This window comes from Nomascus leucogenys, chromosome 18 (genome assembly GCF_006542625.1).
Source record: "Nomascus leucogenys isolate Asia chromosome 18, Asia_NLE_v1, whole genome shotgun sequence".
Classification (NCBI taxonomy): Eukaryota; Metazoa; Chordata; class Mammalia; order Primates; family Hylobatidae; genus Nomascus; species Nomascus leucogenys.
In genome coordinates this window covers 64,070,569-64,095,681 of record NC_044398.1, presented here as the reverse complement: position 1 = coordinate 64,095,681, position 25,113 = coordinate 64,070,569, and the positions used below count along the sequence as shown (strand labels likewise).

Here is a 25,113-nt window from a genome sequence, read left to right as displayed (position 1 = left end):
GCAGTTTAAGATTCCCAGCAGAAATTGAGCAGAAAGTACAAAGACTTTCCATATTTCCCTATGTATAACTTTTCCCACCACCATCTCCTACAATCAAGAAACCAGTATTGACATGTCATTATCACCCCAAGTCCATAGATTACATCACGGCACACACTTGGTGTTTTATATCCTATAGGTTTCAACAAATGTTGTATTGTCATTACTTTTTAATTATGTATTAATTTTCATAGTATTAAATAGAAAACTTCACTACCCTAAATATCACCTGTGTTCCACCTATTCAGCCCTCTCTCCCTGCTCCCAAACCTGTGATAACCACCGATCCTTTCACTCACTCTATAGTTTTGCCTTTTCCAGAATTTCATATAAATGGAATTATATAGTATATAACATTTTCTGATTAGATTATTTCACTTACTAATATGCATTCTATGTTCATCCATGTATTTCTGTGGCTTGATAGATCATTTATTTTTAGAGCTGAATGATATTTCACCGTACAGATGTACCAAAGCTTATTTATTCATTCACTTGTTGATGGACATTTTGGTAGCTTCCAAGCCTTGGCATCTATAAATAAAGCTGCAATAAAACATCTGTGTGCAAATTTTTGTGTGAATGTAAATTTTTTAACTCATTGAGTAAATGCCAAGGATCATGACTGCTGGATAATATGACTATGTTTAGCTTTGTAAGAAACTGCCAAATTGTCTTGCAAAGTGCCTGTATCATTTTTCATTCCTACCAGCAATGAATGAAAGTACCTGTTGCTCTATGTCCTCCCCAGCATTTAGTGTTGTCATTGTTTTAGATTTTACCCATTCTAAAAGGTGTGTACTGGCGTCTCATTGATACTTTAATTTGTAACTCCCCAGTGCCATATGATGTGTACCATCTTCTCATATGCTAACTGGCCATTTGTATTTTTTCTTTAAGGAGGTATCTCTTTAGGTTTTTTATTTCCCATTTTTGAATGGGTTGTTTTTCTACTATGGAATTTTAAGAGTTCTTTGTATATTTTGGAAAACAGTTCTTTATCAGATATGGCTATTGCAAATATTTTCTCCCAGTTTGTAGCCTGTCATCTTTTTCTTCAGAGTGTCTGCCACCGAGCAAAAGTTTATTACTTTAATTATGTTAAACTTATCAATTCTTTCTTTTGTGGCTTGTTCCTTTTGTGTTGAGTAAAAAAAATTATCACCAAAATCAAGGTCATCTAGATTTTCTCCTATATGATCTTCTAAGAGTCTTATAGTTATGTATTTTACATTTACATTTTAATAAATTTATATCTACAAATAGTCTATAATTCACTTGAGTTAATTATTAAAAAGGTTGTAAAGTCTGTGTGTAAATAACTGTTTCTGCGTGTGGATGTTCTGTTGTAGCAGTAGGGTTTATTGAAAAGGCTATCCTTTCTGCATTGCATTACCTTTGTTCTTTTGTCAAAGATCACTTGACATCTGGGCATGGTGGCTCATGCCTGTAATCCCAGCATTTTGGGACCCAATGTGGAAGGACTGCTTGAGGCCCAGGAATTCAAGACCAGCCTAGGTAACATAGTGAGACCACAAAATATCTCTACAAAATATATATATATAAAAAAAATTAGCCAGGTGTGGTGGCACATGCTTGTGATCCTAGCTATGCAGAAGGCTGTGGTGGGAAGATCACTTGATCCCAGGAGGGCTAAGCTACAGTTAGCCATGCTGTGATCACGCCACTGCACTCCAGCCTGGGTGACAGAGGGGGAACCTGATTAAAAAATTAAAAAGAAAAAGAAAAAAATTAATTGACACTATTTTTGTGAGTTTATTTTTGCGATCACTATTCCGGTCTGTTCTTTCATTTACACCACAGTGTCTTGATTACTATAGCTTTATAATAAATCTTGAACCTTGAAGTTTGTTAGTATCTATCCTCCAACTTTGTTATTCTTTAATATTGAATTGGTGACTGTGAGTCTTTTACTTTCCAAATATACTTTGCATATTCTTTTTAATCCATATTTTCATTTTTAAGTCTTCCTCTGGACTATTGTAACTAATTATTAACGGGTCTCCTACCTGCTGGCTTTAATCCACCCTCTTAGTTCCTCAAAAGACAACTTTCTAAAAGGCAATGTTTACCATGTCAGTCTTCACATTGAAGTATTTCAATAGTTGTCCAATTTTAAGCAAATTTAAACTCTCTGGAATTTGAGTAAGACCTTTTTATCTTCTATTACCTACCTACCTTTTCAATCCAATTTCTTGCTACTCCTTTGTAAAGAGAGATATAGGAACTAGGAATAAAAGGTACAGAACAGAATAATATTCCAGCTTCAAAGAGTTTGCATTTTAATTGGAGTGATAGACAAGAAGAAACGTAATATTATGTATATGGTGTTATAGATTGTTAGTATTAGACACACAACCAAGGAGGTTTTAGGAAGTGTAAGGAGGGAGCTTGCAATTTTGCACCGGGAAACTGGAAGCAGCTATACTGAGGGTATTACATTTGAATAGAAGATTAAAAGAAATAAGGACATATGCCATGTTTATATCTGGTTCACAAGTATTCTAGGGAAGAAGAAACAAGAAGTCCAGAAACCTAGAAGTACATATATAAAGAACACAGCATGTTTGGAGAATATAGAGAGGCCTAGTAGTGAAGATGTAGTAGGATACTTGGTAGAACTGTGTGGACCACTCTGTGAATTTGGCGGTTACTCTAAGTAAAATTAGGGCCTATTTTTTTGGTGGGAGTTGATCAGAGGAGAGACATAACCTTAATTACATTGTAAAATGAGAACCCTGGTCAATGTATTAGAAAAAAAATAATGTGGAGCAAGGGCTTAGGCAGAGATCAATTAGAAAGAAATTTCAATAGTCCAGTGGAGAAATAAGGCTAATTTGTACGGAGGTGATAGCCATGGGAATCGTTAAGATATGTTCAGATTCAAGATATATTTTATAGGTAGAGCCAATGGATGGGATGCCTGGTATGTCTGATGGGAAAGAAAGAGAGGAGTCAATGGTCAGCCCCAATAGAGATAGAGAGAAAGAGAGTTCCTAAACAAATTAAAAAATGAAGCATCATTTACTTATATGGAGAAACAGTGGGAAGAATAAGTTTAGGATAAAGGAAAATATCAGATAATCAGGTTTGGTCTCATTTAAGTTGGAAATGCCCATTAGATTTCCAAGTGAAAATATCACATATGTGGTTAGATATACAAACAGGAGTTGGTAATAGATTTAGCTGGAAACATAAACTTTGAAGTCAACTTTATGAATAGTACTTAAAACTAGAACATTGTAAGATATCCCAAGGAAATGAATATAAATAGAAAAGAGTAGAAGACTAAAGAATAGGCCCTGGGGAGGCCGGGCGCGGTGGCTCACGTTTGTAATCCCAGCACTTTGGGAGGCCAAGGCGGGCGGATCACGAGGTCAGCAGATCGAGACCACGGTGAAACCCCGTCTCTACTAAAAATACAAACAAAAATTAGCCGGGCGTGGTGGCGGGCACCTGTAGTCCCAGCTACTCGGAGAGGCTGAGGCAGGAGAATGGCGGGAACCCGGGAGGCAGAGCTTGCAGTGAGCTGAGATTGCGCCACTGCACTCCAGCCTGGGCGACAGAGCGAGACTCCCTCTCAAAAAAAAAAAAAAAGAATAGGCCCTGGGAACTTCACATTTAGAAGATAAAGATTGAGAAAAAACATAAATTGTGACTAAGTCATAAAGAAACTCAAATATACGATTTCCTGGAAGCTTATTAAATATAGCTTCTGTGTGGTGGAGGGGATGATCAGGGGTATAAAATGCTGCTCATAGGTAAAGTAAGATAAGATGAGGAGCAAAAATTGATAATTGGATTTTACAACATGAAGTTTATTGGTGACATTTATAAAATAAATTTCAATGAAGTCGTGATGGTAAGCCTGATTGGAGTAGGTCCTAGATAAAATTGGACTTAGCATTTCAAACAGTTTTGCTGTAGACAGGAACAAAATATAGCGATAGATTGTGAAGTAAGTGAATCATGATAAAAAAAGAACAGAACGCTTGTGTTAGAATGGATATTTTAGTCGAGAAGGAAAATATTATTGCTACATGGGGGTGTGAAAAGTATTACTGAAGCAATATCTTCAATGAGTAAGTGACAATGCATTAGAACTGGTGAACAAGGGGAGGGTTGTCCTTAGCTAAAATGGATAACTCATCCTAAAGAGAACATACACTCACATAGTGATAAGTGTTTAATGGGTGCTTATGAAAATCCTTATCTGCTTGCTACTGTGCTCTCTATGAAATAGAAAGCAAGATTATCAGATGAGAGTAATGAAAAGGAAAGAAATGTTAGAAGTTTGAAGACAGAGAAAAATATGAAACAGTCATCTAGGAGAAAAGATAGTTAATGAAGTAAAAAGAGATAGCAAGACTTATCACAGAATTGAATTAAAGGCTCATTTGAGACTATTGATCATGAATTTAAGTCAGTTGAGTAATGTTCTATCCATTATTAGAATTGCAAGTGTAGATTTGGTGGACAGTGGGATTTAGTCAGTTTTGTTTTAAAAAATGTACATCATGAAATAAAAGAGCGTAAAATGATTTGAGAGTATATAAAATAGAATTAATGTAATAATTGATTATGGAATTTAAACTGGGTAAGGGGGATTGTGAGGCCATGAGAGAGAGAGTGTAAAGTTAAAGGATAAATGACTTAAAGATTTTAGAGGTTTGAAATATTGTTGATGTTAGATTAACAGGTGAAGTGAGCAAAAGAAATAGAAGATTGTGATTGGATAGTGCAATATATGCAATATTATTAATTGCTTACTGTTATACAATGATTAATTATAATGAAAAGACCTAGCATATGACTGTGGGGCTTGATAACAATAGTAGGGAGAAAGAAAAAACATTTAAGAGGATGCATAAAACCTCTATAGTGTTGGAAGGATCATCCATATGGATATCTTTATTACCAATAATTATTCATGAGTACTTTTTTAAAAGCATGAGAGTTTTCTAAAAGATAAGATTTTCTAGGATTAAAAGAGTTTAACCCAGGTACTAGTTGGTAATTGCTTTAAGGAGAAGAGGCAGGTAGTATGGTTTGATAAGATGAAAAGTTAGAGGATTTTAGGGAGTAGAAAAGAAAAATAGGCTATTAGTGACAATGAGAAATAAAAAGGGCGTCTAACCAATTTCCTGACCCAATAGTAGACTAACTGGGAGGTAAAATATATACCAGAGGGCTCTGAGGTCCTAAGGGGAAAGCCAGATTTCAGTTAGAGCTAAGAAGATGAAGAAAACATTTGGAGAATCATTTCACCACGTAAGGAAATACTTTTTCTGCTGATTGACCATGATTTCTGCTAAGCACACTGAAAAGTTCCAAGAAAAAGAGAGGGTAGGGAATAGGATCACAAACAGTGTTAGCTAGGTGGATAAGGAAAGTCCTTGGAGTGCTGAGTGTCTTTGGTAACCGACATGGCCCGGGATAAATGGCATAATGAAGGAAGTTGTGAGGCTCCTGTTTGACGAGTTAAGACCTGAGGAGCCTAATATCTATAGCAGTGATCATGCTGTAAGATTTGAATGAGGTGGGAACATGCAAAGAAGGGCTGGAATTCTTGGTAGACAGCTGTCTCTGACATTGTATTGGGAGCCTTGATGAATTTTTAAAAATTCAACTAACTATGCAATCCACAGATAAAGTATTAGTTTGTTAGGGCTGCCATAATAAAGCACTAAAACCTGAGTGCCTTAAACAACAGGAATGTATTGTTTCACAGTTCTGGGGGCTAGAAGTTCTAGATCAAAGTGACACCAGGGCCATGCTCCCTCTGAAAGTGGTAGGGAAGGATCTGTTCCAGATCTCTCTTCTGGCTTCTGGTAGTTCCTTGGCTTGTGACATTCTCCCAGTGTGCTTGTCTGTCACATTTCTCCCTTCTATAAAGACAGCAGTCATATCAGACTAGGGACCTACCCTACTACAGCATGACCTCACCTTAACTAATTACACCTGCAACAATCCTATTTCCAAATAAGGTCACATTCTGAGATACTGGGGGTTAGAAAATCAACATACTAATTTTGGAGGGGAAATAATTCAACCCATAATGGCTGCTTCCAACTTTGTCATTATGTTTTATTCTTTTTATAGATAACTGGCTTAGTTTATATTTTGTTTAGAATTTTTACATCTTATATTCATGAATTATGTTGTTTGTAATTTCTTTTTTTGTATTATCTCTTATTAGTTATTACTATCAACAATATGTTAGTCTTATAAAATAAGGTTGACAGCTATTACTCTTACCATTTCTCTGAAAACAGATTGTGTTAGATTGGAATTACATTATTCTTTGAAGTTTTGATGAGATCTTCTGTTGACATCAGTGACTGGAGGTTTCTTTCTGGAAATATTTTTGGCTATTCAAATTCTATTTTGCTTTATTCATTTTGAGGCTTCTCTAAACCTTACGTTTTAATAAAGCAGTATTTTATAGGAACTTTGTACAAGTAATTGCATTTAAGATTAAAATATTTAATAACTTCATTAATAATTTTCTTTTATTTTTTAACATTTGAAATATATGTAGTTTTCTTTCTCTTTCATTTCCATCAGTTATGTTTGCTTTATCCTGTTTTATCTTCATGTCAGCAGAGGTTTGTCAAATTGATTAGCTGTTTTAAAAAAATCAGCTTCTTGCTTTATTTTTCTCTCTATTTTATTTCTTATCTGAGTATCTGAATGTGTTCTGCTCATCTTTGTTGTTTCTTTCCTTCTACCATCTTTCTATTGTTTTATTGCTTTTTCTAGCTTTTTAAGATGACTGCTTACATTATTAGCTTATTAATTTTCAGACTTTTTCAGGTACATGCTTCTAAAACTCTAAATGTATTTTACTCATATCTTATTTATAATTGTTTTTAATTATGTTTCTTAAATTTTAAATACAGGAGCCTTTTCTAGTTCTGTTGTTATTAGTTGCTGGGTACATGGCATGACAGTCACAGTGCAGACGCTCCATGTGATTTTTAGCTCTATAAAATTTGTTGAGACTCTTGGGGCTTGGAATGATTTGTTTTTGTAAATATTCCCAAATTCCCTAATATTTTACAGGTCTTGAGAATCATATTTTGCATATGTCTTTTAGACTAACTTTGTTAGTCATGTTATTTAGGTCTTCTTTATTTTTTTTTTTTTATTTTATTTTATTTTATTTTTTTTTTTACGGAGTCTTGCTCTGTCGCCCAGGCTGGAGTGCAGTGGCACTATCTCAGCTCACTGCAAGCTCTGCCTCCCGGGTTCACACCATTCTCCTTCCTCAGCCTCTAGAATAGCTGGGACTACAGGCACAAGCCACCACGCCCGGCTAATTTTTTGTATTTTCAGTAGAGACACAGGGTTTCACCGTGTTAGCCAGGATGGTCTTGATCTCCTGACCTCATGATCTGCCCACCTCGGCCTCCCAAAGTGCTGAGATTATAGGCATGAGCCACTGCGCTAATGTTCTATCCAATTTATTATAAAATTATTCTTGAGAAATGGTATGAATTCTTACTTTGTGATTGGCAATTTACAAATGTTTTATTGTAGTTCTGACTATTTTTGCTTTGTAAATTTGAAGCGACGATATTGGATGCATACACATTTAAATTTTAATGTCTCCCTGGTGAATTGAACTTTCTATCATTACAAAATAATTTCTGCATATCTTTTTCATGATTACTTTCACCCATTATTTTATATCCATTATAAACAGCATATACTTGGATTTTTTCAATCTGCAAATTTTTGTTTTTGAAAGATAATTTAGTTAATTTACTTTTAACATAATTACTAACCTAAACAGACCTATTTATTTTGTGTTTTCTACTAGTCTTATGTGCTGTAGGTTTCTACTAAATTTTTTTAATTGAATATTTTTCTCTCATTTTTTCTCCACTACTAGTTTTGACATTGAAGAATATACATAGATAGGTATATTCTTTATTAGCTTCACTAGAAACCACAATATACACCCTTAACTTACCAATATGTGAAGTTAACTGATATTATGACCTTCTCAGAAAATACAGCATTTCTAGAACATTTTACTGCATTTTTTCCCTTAGTACTTTTATACTATTGTTCTTATTTATTTCAATTATTTGGTTTTGATTTTAATCTCTCAAGATTTTATTATTACCATTTTCTATACTCAAGTTCATTTAGACTAACTCACATTTCATCATTTTTTTAACTTCACTTATGTCTAGCAACTTGAACATGCTTCTTATGTTTGAGAAATTCATGATTGTATGAGTTTCCACCTTATTTACAGATATCAACTAATTGTTTTCCAGCCTCCCTCACAGCCAAGTCATGGGCATGCCTACTGAAAGCAGCTATTCTGAAATACCTCTAGCAGACTTTGAATCAGAAGCTAGTGAATGAGGGAATAAGTGGGTGCAGAAAAAAATTCCTTTTAGGTTGGGGATCTTCACCTCCATCCATATTTTAAGGGCACCAATAGCAGTGGCACTTGAAGAACTCCCAGATCCCAGTATTGCCCAGGCTGGTCATGCAATATTTGCTGTATGGCTACTTTTCAAAATGGACTTTTCTGATATTTGTGTGTGTGTGTACGTGCCCTTAACCATAACTTCAGCAGAGTAATGTTACTAAACCTAATTAAGGACTATTTTTTGAATTACATTTAGTCATCTTGATGTTTGCATTCCAGTTATATAGTTTGCATCTTATATTATAGTGTTATTTAGTATTCCTTTATGACAAATTCTGTGATAGTTACCAAAGAAGCTTTGTTAGTACCAAAAAATAATTTAACAAATTTTAATCATTTATTTAGGGAAAGCAACTTTGGAAAAGATCTCAAAACATGAATAAAAATAAAATCTATTATATATGTGCATTTTACTCAGAATGATTAATATGAGTGTAATTCATTGCAAGCACAACCTCCTAATGATACATTATCTTTCAAATCAGCTACAAAGCAACTGCATATGAACATGTATTTTTACAAATTCTCATGTAAATGATAAATTATAATGGAACCACATAATGTGACAACTCTGAGATATAACTATGAGCAGTAGAAGTTGATATCCAGAAAGCCTAATTTACAAATAAATTATAATGCCATTCTAAGTGGAAATTGTAACCACAATTTTAAGTTATTTCAAATATAGCTCTTATGTTTTTTCTTTCTACCTCATAATTGAGAAGAGTAGATGGAGAAATAATCTAAATCATGGTGTACACATTTGTCTTTTGTATATAAGTTGTTCATATTATTAATTTTATGTTGATTTTTGATTCTTAAGGAATAAATGATTAATCCTTTAAGCAGATTCAAATATTTAGAAATTTTGTCATTTCTTATAAAAGAATTTATTACAAAGGCATGTTTGCATAACAGAAAAATATAAAATGAAAAAGCAAATTTATTTTGCCAAAACAAATACATATTATTGTCTACACTTAAAATAAATATAATACTAGATAAATGTTAATTTGAAACCAAGATGTATCAAAATTTGTTTCAGATATATATGAATTGTAGATATCGTACCTCTCTTCCTTTCAGAAAAAGATTTAGATCTTAAAAGTTCACAAAAATTAGCAGCATACTAAACAGAGCTGATTTTTTATGTTTTCTTCTTTTGTGCACAACAGTAACAAAAAGATGTATATTGAAAAACAGAAGTAAAACTTCAGAAGCTTGTATAAAACCATACAAGCAATATAAAAATGGCTGTTCATTACAAATGTGAAGAAGAGAATTGATTGAAATGTATTTGGTGTGTAATTGTGGCAAAATTAGTATTTTAACATTGAGTCACTGATCTTTCCCTGATGTCAACAGCACGATGCTCATCCTGAGAGCCCAGTTACCTATACTCCCTGGACTTATCCAGTTAACACTTTCTTTAGTTTAGCAACCTGTCAATGGAGAACAGGTGCTGTTGGCCTATTTTTGCAATAAAAGCAAGAGTATATTGCCCTCTAGTGTTGAAAAAGTTAGGAGACCAAAAGAGTGTTCAGAAATACCCATTTAAAAAAAGCAAATTTTTTATTTTCTCCTTTCAGATAAACGTGATATACCGATAGACAGGTTATTATTTCCTAATTCTAGAAAAACAAATATCAAATATAATTAATAAATTTGTTTTATGGCCTCTGTTATAAAAAATGGTGACTTGATTGAGAATAAATTATTTCGTTTTATTATGTTATCTTTTGTAATTTAATTAGATCCTTTTTCACTTTAGTTTTGGCTAAGTATTTTACAACTTTAGGAAATATCCATTCCTTATAACACATTATCTTCTATAATTATTTTGGATTTTTAAAAAATAAAAATTAAGTGTAAATATCATTTTTTAAAAATGTTTTAAAGTCAAGAACATAACTGTAGAATAGGTTATTCTATTGGTAGATGTACTTTATAGGTCCTTTGTAGCTGGGTTTTGTGCCTAGTAAAAATATATATTTCCTTCTCTGAAATACAAGAGAAAGGATTGAGTAGTAAAAAATTCATTAGAAAAAGTCTTCGAAAAATAACATAAAAAATTAATGATTGAGGTAGAAATGATATATTTATCATTGTATTTAAAAATAATCAGCTGAGATTTTTAAATAATACTGGAATAATAATACTGCATGTTACACTTAAAGTTGGTGAAGATGGTAGATCAAATTTTGTGTGCTTACCAAAAGATAAAAATAAAATTAATATAAATAAATACATAAATTCTGTAGGGACATATACCAATATTAATATAATCCAGATTTCTCCAGACCTACATATCCTGTGACTGCAAATGGGGTCTGGTTGATAATAAGTAAACTTAGATAATTTGGTGCAATTGATTTTCCAGTTTTCAAAACTTTAGGCTTGATTCTGAGATCATTGTTCCAATAAAAAACTATTGAAACATTATAACATTGAACATCAATTTAACTGACTTACTCAAGATTGTTACTAATCTACTGTGTGTCTAATTTAGTACTGGGTTATGCTTGAAGGAAAATAAACTAACCAGCTTATTGTGAAAAGAGAAGCTTTTTATATAGACTAGGCTATTGAAAATGTACCCACAGTCTTCTGGGGAAGACACATAAGCCAGTTATGTAAAAATGCAAAGGTATTATAAAAAGATAAGGACAACATATTCTTCAGAGATTTAGAGGAAGAAAGACTACCAGGGGCAGGCATAAATAGGAAAGTCTTGTTATTCATAAGATTATAGAATTTTATAGTTTGAAGCAAACTTACAGTTATGAAACTCACCCATTTAAAAATTTTTCCTATATGTTTGTGCTTTTATACAGATAGTACATGATTCTTGAAAAAAAGAAATAATATAGAAAAGCACAAAACAGAGATGATCAATATTTTGTTGAGCATCCTTCCAAATCTTCCCTGATGAGTGTATGCATGGAAATAGAAATATAAACCGTTTTATATCCTTCATTTAGAAAATGAAGAAACAAGTTCAGACTCCTTCCATCCTCCACCACCTTTCCCAACAAGTGTCTGGAGAAAATATCATTTGAGTTGTACCTTGGGGGTAGAGAAAGAAGGTGAATATATTCAAGACATAAATGTGGTTATTGTTGTTTTGGCATAATTGTTTTGTGCATTAAATAGCAGGAAGTTTACAAAATGCAGAAGATTCAATTCTGAATAAATCACAGTTCCTGCCTTGGTGGAAATCCATGAATAATTACTCAATTAAAGTGTCTGTGTTATAGACTGTACTATGAGAGCATTGTGGAGACAGACACATTCACTAAACTAACTTCTGTAATGCCAGGGGTCACTTTTTTGAGACAGTTTTATCTAAGCTGAATCTTTCTAAAAATGAATAAGAACTGATTAGACTTAAAGATAAAAGAGATAACCTGGGTCATTCCAGAACTGTAAATGGCTCAGCACATAAAGTGCAGGAATAACAAGATGAAACATTTTGTAAGAGTAAACTCTCAAAAAGCTTGACTCTGAAGCTAAAGAGAAAAATTAGGACAGTTGCTTGGATTGGGGGCGGGGGTGGGGGTGAGTGTGACAGAAAATGTTATGAACATGGGCATGAGCTAAACTTGTTAACAAAATGATACCTGGAGTCTCCAACTAAAATAAACACAGAACCCAGAAACTAGGAAAGGTGAGGAAGTGGTAGGGACTGAAGCCATTCAGATATCTGAAGATTATAATTACATATGAAAGATATTTAGATGCTGTTTATGGTCTACAAATGAAACATTTAGATGCTGTTTATGGTCAATTACTAACAAAGCATTATACCAGTTTTTTAAAGTCCCCAGAAAAGAGAGGTTGAAGTTCTAGAAAATAGGCGGAGGCAAAAAAAAAAAAAAATTAACATTAACTTTAGAAGAGATATACATTATCTATGGAATCAGGAGGCAGATAAGGACAGTGAGAATTTTTCAGTTTGGGAAACATTAGTGGGAGGGAGTCAGCTTGGCTCCCTGCATAATTTTGAGCCAGTTCAACCTTCACTTTCTGTTTTCTTTGTAAAGTAGACTGTGGAGCTAGGGAGAGGGACCATGTGGCTTAGAAAGTTATTGAAATAATCAAAATAGTATAAGTTGGGGAAATAGAAATAAAATAATGATGTATATTTCAAAGATGTCTTAATCACATTTCCGCTTTTATTATAACTATCATAATTCCAAGTGCAAAAAGAAGATAAAAATTATATTTTAAACTATAAAAACACATTATACAGAAAAATATTGAAAGAGAAATAAGAATTTGTTAATGTTCATTTTATTTTTAATATTATGGTTTTCAAAATTTATAATACATTCAAGTATAAAATATACATAAATTTTGTTAAGAAAAAAGCAGCTGAGTTTCTAAAACATTTTCACATCATCCTTGCTGATAAAGTACAGAAAAAAAGTTTCATTTTGAAAGAAAATGGCTAATAATATTACATCTAAACAGGAAAGCATATCATGATATTATATTTCCTCAGTGATTTTTTGTAGCTTCCATATAAATTGTTTATATGGAGTGAAAAAAAATCAAGATAGGAAATCGCAACATTGTTACATAGATTAGCAGATTAATGCCCACACTTTTCACATGAACTTCATTAGCATAAGCTTAAGTCAGTAACTTTAAAACCATCCACTGTCAAGGAAAAATATAAGAAAAGAAAAACAATTCTACAGATGAAAGGGAAATAGGAAAGGGAAGAAACAGAGAACAGATTAAAACAAAATAATTTAGATGTTTTTGCTGATAATAAGATAAATACTTGAATTTGCAGATGTACCTGGCAAATAGGCTGTTAATAAATTTTAATATATATATTTGCTGAATGGATGTCGGATAAATGCCTTGGCTTCTTATATAAAAGAGAAAAATAGGAGCAAATCCAGGATTGAACTGAATTTTACATAGCCTGTCCGGTTTCAGTTTGATTATAAATGTCCCACTGTAAATATTACCTCCAAATCTATACGAAATGAGACAGCGTCACAGATTTATCCCAAAGTCATCCTAAGGTCCTGAGGAGATTGTCTGAATGTCAGAAACCCTGAGGCAGATCTACTCATTTAAAAATTGTTTAATCCTGTTTAATTCTGGTGCACACATTCTGGGGATCTGATTATTATTTTAGTAGTATAAGGGAAAAATTCAGTGATGAAATCTTAGCTATAAATATAAATACAAAGTTCCAAGCAGTGATTACCAGACCTCTCAACTTGGCCACAGATAGCATTTCTGCTACTCTATCTAGCAGAGCAAATATCCACATAAAAGTTTCCTTATTTGCAAAATCCCCATGTTTTTCTAATAAGCAAGATTAATGTATAGAAATTTGCAGTTGATTTTAATAAATTAGACTATTTAAAAAAAATCATGATGTTTCTTTGCTTTAGAAAATAAGAACTAAGAAAATGGTAAATAGGCACTATACATATCTCTGCAGGAAATGGTGATAAAAGAAATCACCTGACATTTACTCTTCTATTTACTGAGTTGACTTCATAATCTTTTGAAGTATGAATGTAGCTGATAGCTCAGAGCTATGTACCTAGTATAATATTATGTGACAATATAATATTATGGTAGTAATGTTATCATTATGTTTGAAATGACACTTTTAGGAGTTTGTACTGGTAAAAATTCACACTTTGGGGACTAAAATAAATTTATATTATGTCACTGAAATCAAGAAAATATGAAGGGTATGAAAGTTAGGTGATAATCAGCTGGTTATTTATGGGTATAGAAAAGATCATTTCTGCAGAAAATTATAAACTGGGCATACTACTTCGATTTTGATTAAATATAACAATTACTCATTACTTTGTACCTCTATTTTGAAAAAGTTATGATTTATGTAGCAGAGGTTGCTACTGAAAATAATATCATAAAATTTTTTTGGCCTGGAAGCTGAAAGGAATTCCATGGGACCAACCATGTGATATCAACCATTTCATAGTCTCATCTACTATTTAATCAATATTGGATATTTTCTGAAACCACTCAGAATCATAAGAGATTGCACTGATTTTTAGCTAAAACCTTTATGATATTTATAATTCTTTTAACCAGATTAAATAATTTGAATTAGCTGTGCCCTATTGAGTAGTGCTCCTCAAACACTTTTGACCATGACCCAGAATAAGCAATAATCTTACATTGGTGTCCAAATACACACACATGCATACATGGACACCATAACATAAAGTTTCATAAAGCACTACTTACCTCTGCTGTACATGAAGTATGACAATATTTCTATTCTGGTCTACTTCATTTTCACTTACTTGTTGGTGACCTGTAATTTGAGAAATACCGCATCTCTCTTGAAAGATGAGGTACTAATTCATTCTCACACTACTGTGAAGAAATACCCAAGACTGGGTAATTTATAAAGAAAAGAGGTTTAATTGACTCACAGTTCCACATGGCTGAGGAGGCCTCAGGAAACTTAAAATCATGGCAGAAGTCATCTCATTACAGGGTGGCAGGAGACAGAATGAGTGCTGAGCAAAGGGGGAAAATCACCTTATAAAACAATCAGGTTTCATGAGAACTCACTCAGTATCATGAGAACAGCATGGGGGTAATGACCTTCATGATTCAATTACCTTTCACCGGGTCCCTTCTATGACATGTAGGAATTATGAGAACTACAATTCGAGATCATGTTTGGGTGGGAACACAGAGCCAAACCATATTATTATGCCCCCTGCCCCTCCCAAATCTCATGTCCTCACATTTTAAAATACAATCCTGCCCTTCTAACAGTTCTCCAAAGTCTTAACTCATTCCAGCATTAACCCAAAAGTCCAAGTCCAAAGTCTCATATGAGACAAGGCAAGTACCTTCTGCTTATGAGCCTGTATAATCAAAAGTAAGTTAGGTACTTCCTAGATACAATGGGGGTACAGGCATTGGGTAAATTTACCCATTCCAAATGGGGGAATTTGGCCAAAACAAAGGAGCTGCAGGCCCCACAAAATTCTGAAATCCAATAGGGCAGTCATTAAGCTTAAAGTTCCAAAATGATCTCCTTTGACTCCATGTCTCACATGCAGGTCATGCTAATGCAAGAGGTGGGCTCCCATGGCCTTGGGGAGCTCCACCCCTGTAGCTTTTCAGGGTACAGCCCCCCTCCCATCTGCTTCCACAGTTGGTATTCAGTGTCTGTGGTTTTTTCAGGTACATGATGCAAGATGTTGGTGAATTTACCATTCTGGGGTCTAGGGGATGCTGGCCCTCTTCTCACTAGGCAGTGCCACAGTAGGAACTGTGGGGGGAGGCAGCTACAACCCCACATTTCCCTTCCACACTGTCCTAGAAGAGGTTCTCCATGAAGACTCTGCCCCTGCATCAAACTTCTGCCTGGACATCGAGACATTTCTATATATCCTCTGAATTATAGGCGGAGGTTCTCAAACTTCAATTCTTGATTTCTGTGTGCCAACAGGCCCAACATCACATGAAAGCCACCAAGACTTGGGGCTTGCACCCTCTGAAACAACAGTCAGAGCTATATGTTGGCCCCTTTTATCCACAGCTGGAGTAGCCTGAGGCACACGGCACCAAATCCCAGGCTGCACACAGCAGGGGGGACCCTGGACCTGGTGCATGAATCCATTTTTCCTTCCTAGGCCTCCAGGCCTGTGATGGAAGGGGCTGCCATGAAGGTCTCTGACATGCCCTGAAGATATTTTCCCCATTGTCTTGGCGATTAACATTCTGCTCCTTGTTACTTATGCAAATTTCTGCAGCAGGCTTGAATTTCTCCCCAGAAAATGGGTTTTTCTTTTCTGCTGCATCATCAGAGTGCAAATTTTCCAAATTTTCATGCTTCGCTTCCTCTTGAATGCTTTGCCACTTAGAAATTTCTTCCACCAGATGCCCTAAATCATCTTTCTCAAGTTCAAAATTCCACAGATCTCTAGGGCAGGGCCCAGTCTCTTTGCTAAAGCATAGCAAGAATCACCTTTATTCCAGTTCCCAACAAGTTCCTCATCAACATCTGAGATCACCTCAGCCTGGACTTCATTGTTCATATTGTTATCAGCATTTTGGTCAAAGCCATTTGACAAATCTCTAGGAAGTTCCAAACTTTATCTTACTTTCCTCTCTTCTGAGCCTTCCGAACTGTTCCAACCTCTGCCTGTTACCCAGTTCCAATGTTGGTTCGACATTTTCAGGGTCTTTACAGCAGTGCCTCACTCTCTGAGGTAGTTGTTTAGTGTATTAATCCATTCTCACGCTTCTGTGAAGAAATACCTGATACTGGGTTATTTATAAAGAAAAGAGGTTTAATTGACTCACAGTTCCTCATGGCTGGGGAGTCCTCAGGAACCTTACAATCATGGCAGAAGGTACCTCTTCACGGGGTGGCGAGAGAGAATGAATGCTGAACAAAGGGGGGAAGCTCCTTATAAAAGCATCAGATCTCATGAGAACTCACTATCACAAGAAGAGCATGGAGATAACCACCACGATGATTCAATTACCTCCCACCAGGTCCCTCCTACAACACATGGGGATTATGGGAACTATAATTCAAGATGAGATTTGGGTGGGGACACAGCCAAACCATTTTAGATGCTTACAAATTTTGGAGTTCACCCCAAAGAAGCACTGGTGCAGTTAATGTTTTTTGTGTTTTTTGGGTTTTGTGTGTTTCCAGACAGGGTATCCCTCTGTCACCCAGGCTGGAGTGCAGTGGTGCAATCATAGCTCACTGCAACCTTGAACTCTTGGGCTCAAGGTAAACTCCCTGCCTCAGTCTCCCAAGTAGCTGGAACTACAGATTCACACCACCGCACCTGCCTAATTTTTTTTCTTTTTTCTTTTGTGTTGAGACAAGATCTTGCTTTGTTGTCCAGGCTGGTCTCAAACTCCTGGACTCAAGCAATCCTTCAGCCTCAGACTCCCAAAGTGCTGGAATTACATGTGTGAGCCACAATGCCTGGCCTATGTAACAGCTTTAATTAAAAATTCTGTTTCATTAATATAAAATATGAGCTAATTCTTTATGATTCCTAAAAGCAAACAAAAAAACTCATGAAGCATGTAAAAACAAGATATATAATAAAATATTTTCCTCACAGGCATCACAAAAAGTTAAGGTCAGTGAAATTATTGCAAATTCTTAAGTTATTCCAATTTACAACACAGCTGCTTTTAAATCAGTTCAATTCACCTCTACAGTTTTTCTCCATTTTTGGTAGAAATTTTTGGCTTTGAATAGCTGAACTTTTAAAATTGAAATAAAACTTGCTGATTTGCAGTTAAATTATTTAATTATGCTGCTAAGTTTTTGGCTTCACTTAACTTAATCTTTGTTTCTTCTCGACAGTGCAACTGTAGAATCCTAGTATCATAAATCATTAGTAGTTTAATCTTAGTCCTGTTTTTAAGCCTTCTAAATTTTAATTTTGTTATTTTAAAAATAGATCCATAAAGAGTAAACAGGATGATGAATACAAAGAATATAGCATAGTTACTAGCAAGTAGTAGCCATTTATTAAATGCTGGTAAACGTCGTTGCTCGTTTTCAATTTCAGCTGAATTTTCATGAGCCTCTTTAGTGATCTGTACAGCTCATCAGATCACCTTCAACAAAGAAACAACCACACATATATGCAATGTGATTTAGTATCTAGCTTTCTTCTGTATTTCAGTCTTTCCAAAAAGTAGCAATAACTACAGTAGTACCTGTAATTGCTTTGTTTACTAACTCACTTCTCTGCTGCTACCAGAGATTACTAGAAATTTACCATGATTATGTGGCAAATGAACTTTGCAAACTGTATTTTAGAGAATCTCTAAACACATTTTGAAAATGTCAAAAAGCAATCTTATAACAGATACATAAAATAATAATGTTAATATCATCATATAATATTTTCTAATCTTGAAAGAGAGTCAAAGATTCTAGGAGATATTTATTCCACTACCTAGGTGACAAGCCACATTTGGAAGGATAGAAGGTAAAAATAAGAAAACAAAAATGAGAACAAGAAAGGCAACACCTACAAAAGCCTCCCTTTTTTTCTCATCAAAGCCTGTGCAGGGGTCATGAAGCCCACATTTTGTGACAGGTTGTCATGACAAATAATGAGTAGATCTCTCTTTCCAAATTTTTAACAATAGATTTATTAGAACATGGAAAGTCAGATTAAGAAGAATTGGGACCAAAGCCTGTTTAACTTACTTGGTTTGATGGTTAACAAAATAGTTTTTCCACAGATGCAATTTACTCAGTAATCCACATATTTGTCTGTTCTTTCTATATGGTCAACATCACCATATAAGGGGAAAGTGGGGAAAGGAAAGCTCTCAAATGTTTCTGTTTGTTGCTAACTTGTCCCAGGGTCTTCCTGAAGAAGAAACTAATTAAGGTAAAATAAAAATTTTGGTGTATCACCTTAGATTACTTAAAAATAAATGCCACATATTTTATACCATTATAGCAGCATTTTAATGTCTTCGTTATTATCCTGAAGTAATTTTTTTAAATTTTATATGACTCATTTAACACGCACCTTTTGAAAAATAATCTCAATTGTCTTATTTGACTTATGGTAACAACGTAAGATTCTTACATTGGTTGCTCTCCCTATGCATACTCCTGCATGCCTTTTTCCCCACCTTTTCAAGGGTCACACAGGAGGTAAGAAATTCAAATTAATCACAGACTACACCTCTTTGGCATCATAAACAATGTCATAATACCATTTCTTACTTCAGGTGTGAGACATAGGTAAATATTTATGGTATATCATGTTTTATGGTCCAGGCTTCCTCATCTCCACTGGCCAGTTTTGCTAGGGAAGGAGAACTGGCAGAATTGAATGGGAAGGATAACTCCTTTAGTTAAAACACCTACATTGAAAACACATATGTCTTCCATGGTGTAATATGTATCTATCATTCTTCTAACTCTGAACATATTACTGTTAAATAAATGTCACATTTAAATTTTATTTATTCTTTGGGTTGGCAGATTCTTGCCCCATATGGTTTTTTTTAAATTTATTTTTCACTATTGCATTAGGAGGAGATATTCTAAATATGCAAAACTGACATATTCTCCTTTGTGTATTCAAAAATAAAAATCACATTTTTAATGTAAGAAGTAAAGATTTAACAAAGTATTAACTTGTCATACGTTTAATTTCTCTCCGAATCTCCTAGTTAAATTTATTCCTAAAATACTAAGCAATCCTCCAAAGCATGTAAGTAGGTACCTGCTCTTATTGGGTTATTTGGGGAAGTTGTGTGGATGGGATGGGTCTGATTTTATGTTTGTTTAAATAGATTTTTAAATTAAATATGTGAACTTGGATAAATTTAAGAATTGATATAAGATTAATAATCTCCTTTGACAAGTTCCAAATATCTTTCAGTTTCATTATTATTACACACACACACACACACACACTACACACTATATATATATCTTTTAATTGAGTTTTTATTTTAAAAATTTATATATGAAAATTTTCAAGCACACATAAAAGTAGAGGATATAATTGCTTTATGTATTTCATACCAAACCAAAGCCTTTTTATTGCTGTATTCCATTTCTTTTTAGTAAAATGCAATCCAGTTTGGTTAAAGGGAGCTGAGTTTTGAAACAAAGACTTTTACAAAGCAGACAATTATATTAAAGAATTTCATTTGTCTGGGCGTAGTCGCTCATGCCTGTAATCCCGGCATTTTGGGAGGCCGAGGTGGGTGGATCACCTGAGGTCAGGAGTTTGAGACCAGCCTGGCCAACATGGTGAAACCCAGTCTCTACTAAAAATACAAAAATTAGCTGGACTTGAAGTTGCGTGCCAGTAATCCCAGCTACTAGGGAGGCTGAGGCAGGAGAATCACTTGAACTTGGGAGGCGGAGGCTGCAGTGAGCCCAGATCAGGCCACTGCACTACAGCCTGGGTGACAGAGCAAGACTCCATCTCAAAATAAATAAATAAATAAATAAAATTTGTAAATAGAGTATTAGTAATTCCCCAACATGTGGGATTCATTTGTTTTTAAAGTCAATGTGAAGTCACTGGGGAGACTTTGCAAACGGTACAATATGTTTCACAGTGAAAAGCTAAGGTCCATTTACATATTTGGAATCTGAAGTATTAAAATATTTAAAATATTTGATGAAAATTTTTAATTTTTTGAAAAAGTTTAAAAGTTATTTTCTGACAGAAACAACCATTTCAACATCATGTATATTTTTTAAATTTAAATTACTAATGAGATTAAGTATTGTAGAACATAGAAATATAAAATGAAAAGTAGTGACATAATATTGTAATGTTTAACTATTTAATCTAAAAAATTTTCAGTCATCATTAATAACCATTCATCACTCAGATCCCCCAATTAAAAAATAAAGAAATCCATAAAATATCCACAGTGTGATAGAACATACCACTCATTAAAAAACATGCTAATTCTCTCTGATGTAATATGTCTGATGTAATACATATCTTAAATATATATTTCACACATTGATAACATGAACTATTTTCACCCAAAATAGTTATCCTAGGGAAAGTTTGGCAAACTGGGAAATTGAAAATTATTTACGTACTCTAACAGTTTAGAGACAGATGAAGTAAGCTTGTATATAAAGTAATTCATAAAAGTCAGAATCATCTATACAAGGAAAAACATCTAATAATAATGGAAAATTATGTCCATTTGTGATGAAGCAGTTTGGGATTTTTTTTTTTTTTTTTTTTTTTTGAGACGGAGTTTTGCTTTTGTTGCCCAGACTGGCCAGGCTGGCATGCAGTTGTGTGATCTCAGCTCACTGCAACCTCTGCCTCCTGGGTTCAAGCATTTATCCTGTCTCAGCCTCTCGAGTAGCTGGGACTACAGGCGTGTACCACCACACCCAGCTAATTTTTGTACTTTTTTAGTAGAGATGGGGTTTCACCATGTTGGCCAGGATGGTATTGATCTCTTGACCTTGTGATCTGCCCACCTTGGCCTCCCAAAGTGCAGGGTTACAGGCGTGAGCCACTGTGCCTGGCCATGGGAAATTTTTTTTTTAAATGCTGTATTAGTTCATTCTCAAATGACTGTATAGTTGCAACTGGGTCATTTATGAAGAAGAGTTTTAATTGCCTCACGGTTCTGCTTCTCCTTTAAATATCAGTTCTGACTTTAGGTCATTTCTTTGCTTATGTATCTCAGTATAGGTTGTTAGAAGCAGCCAGGTCACTTTTTTGGGGGGTGGGGGGGTGGGGGCGTAGTGGAGTTTTGCTCTGTCACCCAGGCTGGAGTGCAGTGGCACAATCTCAGCTCACTGCATCTTCTGCCTCCCGGGTTTAAGCAGTTCTCTGTCTCAGCTTCCCGAGTAGTTGAGATTACAGGTGCCCACCACCACGCCTGGCTAATTTTTTTTTTTGTATTTTTAGTAGAAACAGGGTTTCACCATCCCAACCAGGCTGATCTTGAACTCCTGACCTCGTGATCCACCCGCCACTTCTTGAATGCTTTGCTGCTTAGAAATTTCTTACACCAGATACCCTAAATCATCACATTCAAGTTCAAGTTCCACAGATCCACAGGGCAGGGGTACAATGTAGTGTAGTTATTTGCTAAGGCATAACAAAAAATGACCTTTTCTCCAGCCCCTAATTAAGTTCCTCATTTCCATCTGAGACCTCCTCAGCTTGTATTTCGCTGTCCATATCACTATCAGCATTTTGGTCACTACCATTTAAAACCAGTCTCTAGGAAGTTCCAAACATATCCTCATCTTCCTGTCTTCTGGGCCCACACTCTCTTTTGCTCCTGCTTCCACCATGTGAGACACCTGGCACCCCCTTGCCTTCTACCATGATTGGAAGCTTCCTTACATCTCCCCAGAAGCAGAAGCTGCTATGCTTCCTGTACAGCCTGCAGAACCGTGAGCCAATTAATCCTTTTTTTCTTCGTAAATTTTCCAGCCTCAGGTGTTTTTTTAGAGCAATACAAGAACAAAGTAATATAAATGCATTCTACATTCATTTTTTTTTTTTAACTAAAGGAAGTGATAGAGAAATAGAACATCTGATTCTTGGATAAAAATTGACAATGAGTAAGAGGTTTTAATTCTTATTACAGGAGTAGGCAAAAGTAGGAAATATGCTTTGAGACTAACACGTCAATGTTCTTTGCACCTAAGCTTCCTGTCCTCTGTTTCATTAGCGAGATCTGAGAATGCCTGTTCCTGCAGGAAAAAGGAGCAATCCTATGTATCTGGGCTGTAATGCTGAAGGGGGCCAAGTGGCTCCCTGTGAGTCCAGATAAAGGATATATTATTAAAGAGAAAAACTTGTAACTACTCTAAACTTAAGATAGATTTATTTAGTTAGCTGGGAATTCCAGAGACTCAAGCAGATACCTAAGAACATGTTTAATTGCTCTAAGCCCCTGATTCCTGATTTCCTAGTTTTATATGTATATAATTGTTATCAGTTCTGTAGAATAGTTTTATGGTAACTGACATTCTTTGTTAAAGCTTACTTTCTTACTTCTTTTCTTTTTCGGTGGGATTAGTTAGAAAATGATCTCAATACATGTTTCTATATACATATGGATGTTTAGGCAAAAACAAAATTGGATTCTGTGTTCTGGAGGTTATCAAAAAATCTACTATAGGTAGTTAAGTCTGGACTGTAAACATCAGGTTGTTAATATTTTAGCATATTAACACACTAAAATTATCATTGCTATATATGTTTCTTTAGCATCAGCATTTATATACAAATAAATATTTATATTTATATTTTTGTCTTAGTTATTATGTTTCTCCTCTCTTTCAGATTATGCTTAGAGGATTCTGCAGCAATTCTCCATACTGGACATACTCAAAATTTCCTCAACTTATATCCTCCCCATCTATTGCCTTCCAGCTTTAACTCAGTTGTGCTCCCTTCAAACATTTTACATGATTTGCAATGGTTACATGAACTCTGGGGAAGTGATATTTGCAACATCTCATACTTTATTCACTATGGCACTTTAGGAAACGAAATTGGGAAAAAGCTTCCAAAACATTATTTAAAAAAATGAATCTTATTGTGAAACTTCGGAGAAGTTTTCGAACATTGATTGTTCTCTTAGCTACCTTTTGCTTGGTGAGCATTGTCATTTCTGCCTATTTTCTCTACTCTGGCTACAAACAGGAAATGACACTTATTGAAACCACTGCAGAAGCGGAATGCACTGACATCAAAATTCTACCATATCGGTCAATGGAACTGAAAACAGTTAAACCTATTGATACATCCAAAACTGACCCTACTGTCCTTCTCTTTGTGGAGAGCCAATACTCTCAACTCGGTCAAGATATCATAGCTATTTTGGAGTCCAGCCGATTTCAGTACCACATGGTTATTGCCCCTGGAAAGGGAGATATACCTCCTCTTACAGATAATGGCAAAGGGAAATATACTTTAGTTATTTATGAAAATATTCTGAAGTATGTCAGCATGGACTCATGGAATCGAGAGCTCTTAGAAAAATACTGTGTGGAATACAGTGTTAGTATAATCGGTTTTCATAAAGCCAATGAGAACAGCTTACCAAGTACACAATTAAAAGGCTTTCCGTTAAACCTTTTCAATAATCTAGCTCTAAAGGACTGTTTTGTTAACCCTCAATCTCCTTTGCTGCATATTACCAAAGCCCCCAAAGTTGAGAAAGGCCCTCTTCCTGGGGAAGACTGGACTATTTTCCAATATAATCATTCAACCTACCAGCCTGTACTTTTAACTGAGTTACAGACAGAAAAATCCCTTTCATCCTTGTCTAGCAAAACACGCTTTGCAACGGTGATTCAGGATCTGGGGCTTCATGATGGAATTCAGCGAGTACTTTTTGGCAACAACTTGAACTTTTGGCTGCACAAGCTCATCTTCATAGATGCCATCTCCTTCTTGTCAGGGAAGAGGCTGACACTGTCCTTGGACAGGTACATCCTTGTGGACATTGATGATATATTTGTTGGGAAAGAGGGAACAAGGATGAATGTCAAAGATGTGAAGGTAAGCATATTTGTAAATAACACCAAAATTTGTATTTCACAGTGTGGTACTGATAAAATATTCCAAATACGATAGATTACTAAAGTTTTGTTTTTTTTTTCTTTTCTTTTTTGAGACAGAGTCTCGCTCTGTCACCCAGGCTGGAGTGCAGTGGCGCGATCTCGGCTCACTGCAAGCTCTGCCTCCTGGGTTCACGCCATTCTCCCGCCTCAGCCTCCCAAGTAGCTGGGACTACAGGCCCCTGCCACTGTGCCCGGCTAATTTTTTTTTTGTATTTTTAGTAGAGACGGGGTTTCATCATGTTAGCCAGGATGTCGATCTCCTGACCTCGTGATCCACCCGCCTCGACTTCCCAAAGTGCTGGGATTACAGGCGTGAGCCACTGCTCCCGGCCTCCTTGCCTCTTTCTAAGTCTTTCCCATCCCAGCTAGAATCACACAGAACAGCTTCCCTTATTATAGTACATGCTGCAGTTTGTAACAGTGAAACTAAGATAGTCATATAACTCTATTTCTGGATTATTTACCCTGCCAAATCCTGCCA

General features: G+C 35.0%; 1 protein-coding gene across 1 annotated transcript in view; it reads left to right on the top strand.

Moving 5' to 3' along the window:
- LOC100607259 (N-deacetylase and N-sulfotransferase 4) overlaps positions 1-25,113 on the top strand; it is a 274,548-nt gene that overhangs the window by 13,421 nt on the left and 236,014 nt on the right. Inside the window, exon 2 of the mRNA XM_030798085.1 lies at positions 23,347-24,570. Coding sequence (XP_030653945.1) covers positions 23,593-24,570 — 978 coding nt within the window. The 5' untranslated portion in view covers positions 23,347-23,592. The remainder of the gene's footprint in view (positions 1-23,346; positions 24,571-25,113) is intronic.